Source organism: Centruroides vittatus, unplaced genomic scaffold (assembly GCF_030686945.1).
Source record: "Centruroides vittatus isolate TY-2023 unplaced genomic scaffold, ASM3068694v2 contig_979, whole genome shotgun sequence".
In the NCBI taxonomy this organism is placed as follows: domain Eukaryota; kingdom Metazoa; phylum Arthropoda; class Arachnida; order Scorpiones; family Buthidae; genus Centruroides; species Centruroides vittatus.
The window spans coordinates 2,229,269-2,236,801 of NW_027122650.1; the positions used below are offsets into that span (position 1 = coordinate 2,229,269).

A 7,533-nucleotide genomic window follows, 5' to 3' on the forward strand; every position below is an offset into this window, starting at 1 on the left:
GAACGTTTTGCATGCTTGTAGTAGCTTGTTTAATATTAGATTTTATAAAATATAATTACAAATAGTTGCTTACCCCCAAAATATATGAAATTTGAAAATATTTTTTAATGTTTACTTGTATTGGCAGCATTGTATGGCAATATTATAGCTGTGCATTGCTGCCACCACTATTACTTTATTAAACTTATTTCATCACTAATTGAAAACTTTATGCAGACATGAAGATAACAGAATGTAAAGAGCACTGCTAGGTATTATATTTTCTTCAGTCTGAGAGCTACTATAAGAAAAGTTTCATTACTTTATATTATTTAAGCAATATAAGTTATATGTAACCTCAATGAAGATACAGGTTTTGACATTTTTGTCAAAAAATTATTTTTCAAGCTATTAATAATAAATGATTTAATATACAGGGTGAAGCATAAGTAATGCCCTTTTGAAATTTTAAAAAATCTTAAATTTTATTGAACAAAAATTACATAAATACAATAACAAAAAATACAACAAAAATATAATGATTTAATATTAATGAACTTGCTCAAAATGTTCCCCTTCATATTCAATACAATGCTAAACTCTACTAGCAACACTTCTACAAACTTTGACACATTTCCATGGTAATTACAGAAAATTTCTCTGCAATTACTTGTTTTAATTCAGGAATTGTTTTTGATTTGAGGCTATAAACCTGATCCTTCAATACACCTCACAAAAAGAAAAGTCTGGTGATCTGGTGAAACTCTAATAGCCTATCTTGATCTCCATCATATAAACTTTGAAGCACATGTGGGATGTAAGATCTCATCTTAAGTTTCTTCAATATTCTGCAAACACTCCTTTTACTGATACCTAACTCTGAAGAAAGATGTCTACTAGATTTTTGAGGAGTATGCAACAATGATTCTTGTAGTTCATTGGACTTTTCTACACTTGTTGCAGAAGCTGGCCTGCCTGATCTCCAAGCATCACTTACACTTCCTGTGGTTTCAAATTTTCTAACTAAGCTTGTAATATTTTGGCTCTGAATCTGCAAAATGTTAAATTCAGCTAATAACAATCAAGCAGCTTTAGCACCGTTTTTATTATTCTGGTAATAAAGTTGAACTGCTTTCACTCTCTGTTTCTTTGTTAATCTCATGGCCATATCAAATGTCTGAAATAAATTTCTTTTATAAATTCCTTTGAAATAACTCCTTGAAATAAATTGAACTCCTTGAATAACTCCTTGAAATATATAATAATTAATAATGACTGAAATATAATAACTCTTTGAAATAAATTTTTTTTCTTTTAAAAGGAAATTTAAATAATAAAGAAAAGATACATTATAAGATATATCTAAAATAATTTCATATAAAATTAAAACACATAAATTTTTGCAGTAGAAACTAATAGAAATTAAAAAAGGTGTTACTTATGCCCCACCCTGTATATGAAATGAAAGTTTCCTCTTCAAGCTGATTAGCTGAGTAAGCATAGCTTTGAAATGTTTGTATGCAGGTTCATGGAAATACACCTCTATACTCATGTTAGTTCTGTATGTACAATTTATTTATACAGAATATACAGCACTTAGTACATCATGACGTGTAACATGTAATACACTAATGCTCTGGGCAATCCAGGATGATTTTCAGGAATTGGATATCTCCTTGAGAATCTCTACACTATGAATTCCACCTCACTTCTACCTGAGCATCTTTCCCAGAAGAGTATAATATCTCTCTCTCTCTCTCTCTCTCTCTCTCTCATCTCTATCTCTCTCTCTCATCAGTAGGCTTGCCAAGTATCAGAGATCCTAGTGCTATCAGCTCTGAGCTTTACCTTCCACTTTTGTTATCTCCAATTCTCCCTCAATTTAAATGTTTTTGGGAGGAAACTTCTTATCAGTCAGAAAACTTTTTGTCACTGGGAGAATCTTTCTTTTATGTTTTCCTAAATCAAACTCCTTTGTTCTATTTTTCATTTTTTTAAAAATCATTTTAAACTGTTATGTAGACAGATTGTACAAGGCACCCTCCCTTAGTAGTTTTCTTTTAATTAAACTATTTCTATCTTGTTCTCACATTTGGAAAACATGCATATTGCAGTGAAGTACGATGAATGAATTAATTTTAATTTATTATACTGTAACTAATGCACCATATGCATATACTCATGCTATGCTAGAAAAATCTCTCTTGCACTACATAAATGTTAAAGTGAACATTCTATAAATAATTCAAATTAATGAAATTCTTTCATCTTAATAAAATTAATTTATATCTAGTATTTTTTGCTTTGTTAAATTGAAATTATTGATTGTATTCAATGCATTTTTAATCACTGATTCACACAGTTATTTACTTTCCTTTTGTTATTTAGACAGAACAATCTTATAAAGAAAATCCAAAATTTATGCATCAAGTTCAGTATTGTGAAGAACATAATGTGCCTTGGATGATTATTATTGGAGAAAATGAATTGCAGAGAGGTTTTCTAAAATTACGACATATTCATACTAGAAAGGAGGTTTGTTTTTCAATAAATTTATAATTTAGAATATTATTTAAACAATATTAAATATTACAATATAATTAGAATTTATGAATTGTTTTGGTTTTCATTATTTTCAAATGAATTTCCAGTAAATTCAATTTATTATTAAATTTTTACATTCCAAGAAATTTTTAATGTGACTGACTCGCAACTCCAAGAAATTTTTTGGGTCTGATTGCCCAAACTTGAATTTGCCAATTACTTGATTATTGCTTGAACTTAATATGAAACTAAAATTGGATTCTGAATATAAATATGGTATTTTTAATCAATTATTAATAATACCACAATTATTAATTAACACACACATTTACAGAAAAATGTTAGAGATGACAATGTTTGAAGTGAATCAAAAATCATACTGAAGAAGTATTTTAATTTTGTGTAGAATTGATTTTATTTTTTATTGTTAATTTTTCTTAAAATCACATACAACAACTTATTTTTGCCAAAGAAATGGTTTTTAATTGCAATTTTTCTTTATTTAATTTATTATTAATTTATTTTAATGTTGTTATAAAATTGAAATTAATCTGATGATATTTGATCAAGTATCTCCAAAGAAAGCTTGTTTTAGTTTTGCTTTTTGAGAGCTAATGGCCCAAATGTGAGTTGCCGTTAAATATGAATAAACTTACAAGTTATTGTTATACAATATATGTTTAATTGTTATACCATGCCAATATCGGTGAGTGTGGCTCTTGGTTAGGACTTGACAATAATTTTTTAATATACTAGTTTTGACCATTATAAATACAGTGTATTGTAACTTGGGGACTGACCATAGTTTTCTGAGAATTATATATAGAGAGGCAAAATAAACAAAAACATGACAGCTTTCACACAAGTTTAATTTCAAATGTCCAATAATTTCAATTAAAGTATAGATTGATGTACAGAAAATAAATGGGAGAGAACTAAAGGTGAAATATATATGTCTTTGATGTTTCAAGAAAAATTGTGATGGTTGATTAAAAAATCTTTAGTATGAAAAATCCTTTGCACATAATCAAGCTCCTGTACTATTGGTAAGTTTAGACAAAGAAAACTTGGGTATGAGTTCTAATTAAAAACAGCAGATAACTGACATTTGCTTTCAAATTGACTTTTAAAAATAAGTAACCTGCAGATTATCTGCATGAAATTACAGTAATATATCAATTTGTTGATTTTATAATTTTCTTGTGTCAAAATCAAAGATTTCCCAAATAAATGTCTTTTCTCTATTTTGATTTTCTTGAAAAACTATTTGTCATCTAAAAACATACACAAAATATGTAGTATCTAGGGATTGCAATTGCTGGATCCAGCGCATTCTTCGGCCTGCTGGATCCGCAAATACTCAATTAACTTTCTAAATAATGGCACAAAAGTCCAAGTCGTCGCGTTGTCGCTTTGCTAACTACTAGACTGCTACTAATTACTTTCTCACTACTTTACTAACACTAATAATTAAATTACTTATAAATAAACTATACCTTAATCAATCCAGCAAAATTTAATAAAATAATAACGTATTCAATCGCTTTTAATGATCTTCCTCAGTTACAAAAGAATACAACTTTAACTATAGAACGTAAAATGTGTTGGGAATAAATGTAAAAAGAATAGTGCTTAATTACATTCCATTTTTAAACAAGATACATACATGTACTGCCAGGTCTAATAATTTTCGTATTGTATATCGACGTAATCCCACTGTTTTCAAACTTTTAAGAAACGATAAAAAGAAAGAGGATCGGAATTCAACAACGGGTATGTATTCGGTGCCTTTACACAACCAATGTTTCAATTCCAAGCTTGTTTATGTGGGTGTAACAATGAGCAGTTTAAAACAAAGGCTCAAGAGCACAAATATACAATCAGTAAGAACCTTGATAACACTGCGCTGGCATCATATGCAAGACAGAAGGATGTTAACGTTCAATGGAATCAAGAGGCAATTATAAAAACAACGACGAATAGGCAAACGGTCAAACATCTTGAGAGATTGGAAATCTGCAAGGCGCACACGACAACTGGTTGTATAAACCATAGAGATGCGGACTCATTGTCTACCATGTGGAGATCCTTTTACATTAATTAATGTTATTAACGGACAAATGCTGGTTTCGTTGTTATATCTTATATATATATTTTTTTTCCGCTATTTATTTTGTTTATTTATCTATATTTTGTCCCTTTGGGAGTTTTCCGTTAATTTTTATATTTATTCCGAACACATTTTATGTTCTATTTTTTTTGTAACCGAGGAAGATCGTTAAAAACAATTGAAAACGTTATTATTTTATTAAATTTTGCTGGATTGATAAAGGCGTAGTTTATTTAACTTATTCTACTTCCAGTACATAGTTTTTTATATACTTATAAATAACTACAGACCGATATGTAGAGCCTATATAAGAAAATTGGTAAGACTGATAGCCACTTAGCCACTGATTATCCGTCTTTACATTATTATAATATGTTAATACAAATTAATTAGTAAGAACCTTTGCTATTATTTAACTTAAAGATTACATTATAATTATAATCTAACTAAACATTTAAAGTTAACTATCTCTATCTCAAGTGTTAAACCGAACCACCAAAGTTAATTTTTCTACCTAAATGTGTAAGAAGTTTTACTGATTTATAGTGACCAGTCTAAATAATAAAAGCTTCTTATGTATTTTTTAAAAATGTTTTATTTCTTTAAAAAAAACATAAATTGCTGGATAGATAGATAGACATTCATTCATTCATTCAATTTTTATTAACGCACCGTCAAAACATAGCTGAGTGTAACATTTTTACAGTATTTATGGTATATAAATATAAAGAAAGAATTAACACCTAGATGAAATGGTTGTACCATAGTTGTTACATGAGTTGTAATAAGTAATGGAATTACAGAAGATGAGAGTGAGTAGTTACATAAGGCATAATTTATACAAAAAGACAGATTGAATTGCTGGTATTTGTTTACAGATGGACAGAGTAGAATAGATGGTGAAGATTGTTACGATACATGGTAGTGGCATGAGGTTTGGGTACCCTGCCAGAAGGCAAGGTTACAATATAGGGTATTTCCAGTAGACATTTCATTCCAACTAGACTTTAGGATAAGATGATACAATATTACATTAAGAATAGTTAAATTAAAAATAAATTAAACTTAACCTAAAAAAAAAAAATTAAAGCATGACAACCAAAGAAAGTTAATGAGCCAAGTATGAATAGCGCTAGATTACTGTACGTATTATAATTCCAGGATACGTAGTACAGATGGTGATATATTGAATGCACGTGGCCGTATGGCGATGGCATTGTGAGATGCCGTAATACAGAGAACACTTGGAATGGTTGTCGTAGAAAGGCAGTGCATAGTATGGTGCATTCTGCACTGCAAATTAATATATGCCAGGAGATGTCGATTGTTGACTAGCATAGTTCATTTCATTTAGTTGTCCAAAAGTTCTTGCAACGATTGTAAAGTGGGTGTTCCAAAGTTACAAAGATCCGGATAGCATTTTCTTGGGAAACATTCGAGTAAGGCTCACAAACTAGTTGAGTCCTTAGATATAGATGTAAAAGGGTTTCTTGAATTCAAGAACTTGAGTCTTGAAGCAGAGTATACCGTAAGAGGTGTTCTTTCCAAATAAGTGTATTAGTAGAGTTCTAGATAGACAGATAACACTTTATTGCACCAAAAATACATCCGCGCTGGATCCAGCTGGAATGATTTCAATCCAGCAAAAATCCAGCTGGATTGAAAACACTGCTGGATTGCAATCCCTAGTAGTATCATTTCTAAAAGCTTTCTTGATCACATTAAAATTTTTATTATTGGTTAACTATAAATTTTGTTTTCATTTTATGAAATTCACTGTTTAAATTTGAGATTTTTGATGGTAAATATAAATCATAGATGACAACTAATGAATAAATAAAGCTACATTCATATCAACTTGTTTAAATATATATAATAATCAGAATTTCAAACTAGCAGAGATTCTGCTGAGAAATTACAATATATCATTAGTGATGTATGCATAGTGCATAATTTTAAGTATAAATAAAATACAGTAATTCCTCCATTTATGTGCTTTCCATTTACAGAAATTTACATTAATGCAGTTGAAAAATTTTTACATTTTAAGTATCAGCTTTATGGAAATAAATGATAGTTACATCTAAAAGTGTGTTTTTTTACTATCAGTGACCTCTTATATAGATGTACAGTATACTTAAAAAAACTTGAATTAAAACTTTTCTTCCCCAATAAGGGTAAATACTGTATTTGAGAGTATGAAGCAGATTACTATTTTAAACAGCTTTCATTGGTTCCATTTATGTGATTTTTATTTACATGCTGTTTTTGTGGAACCGATTAATAATGTAAATAGGAGAATTACTGTATACTAATTAATAAAAATAATTCAAATATTATGTAAATTACATTACATTAAAATAGATAATAATTAAATTTTTATAAATTAGGTTGAAATTTCAAGAGAAAGATTGATAGAAGAACTTAAGCTTCATCTAAATAATAAATGAGTTCTTTGTGATATTGTTTATGTTGTATGATTTTAAAAAGTTGTCTTCTTATTAAATTATATATAAAATTAAATACTTTTGTAATATTTTGAACAGTAAGATAAAATTATGTAGATAGAAATGAATGAAGAATGAATTTAATAAACTGAAGTATTATGTTTTCAAGTTTTGTTAAAATGTTTAGATTTTTTTCCAGTATTCAAGAGCTCTATATATCATTTATGGTGTCCTTAGATGGCACAAAGGATTTGAAGTTGTTTGTAAACATTCTGTTGTGATATTACTTGCTGCTTAACTTTATTCTTTTTTGTCTATAATTTTTGTGAATTAAATAAAACAATACAGTATTGTTGTTTCTTAAAATAGCTACAGGTTACAACAATAGTTATTTAAATTAATAATTTTCATTTACATAAGAAAAGCAATTAAGTCTTAATTTTCTTTTAAAAA

At 28.4% G+C, this 7,533-nt stretch overlaps 1 protein-coding gene across 1 annotated transcript in view; it reads left to right on the forward strand.

Annotated features, from left to right (window-relative positions):
• The window catches only part of LOC136985788 (histidine--tRNA ligase, cytoplasmic-like), a 41,642-nt gene extending 34,399 nt beyond the window's left edge, over positions 1 to 7,243 (forward strand). The window contains exons 13-14 of the mRNA XM_067283144.1: positions 2,368 to 2,514; positions 7,024 to 7,243. Coding sequence (XP_067139245.1) covers positions 2,368 to 2,514; positions 7,024 to 7,083 — 207 coding nt within the window. The 3' untranslated portion in view covers positions 7,084 to 7,243. The remainder of the gene's footprint in view (positions 1 to 2,367; positions 2,515 to 7,023) is intronic.
• The last annotated feature ends 290 nt before the right edge of the window (positions 7,244 to 7,533 follow it).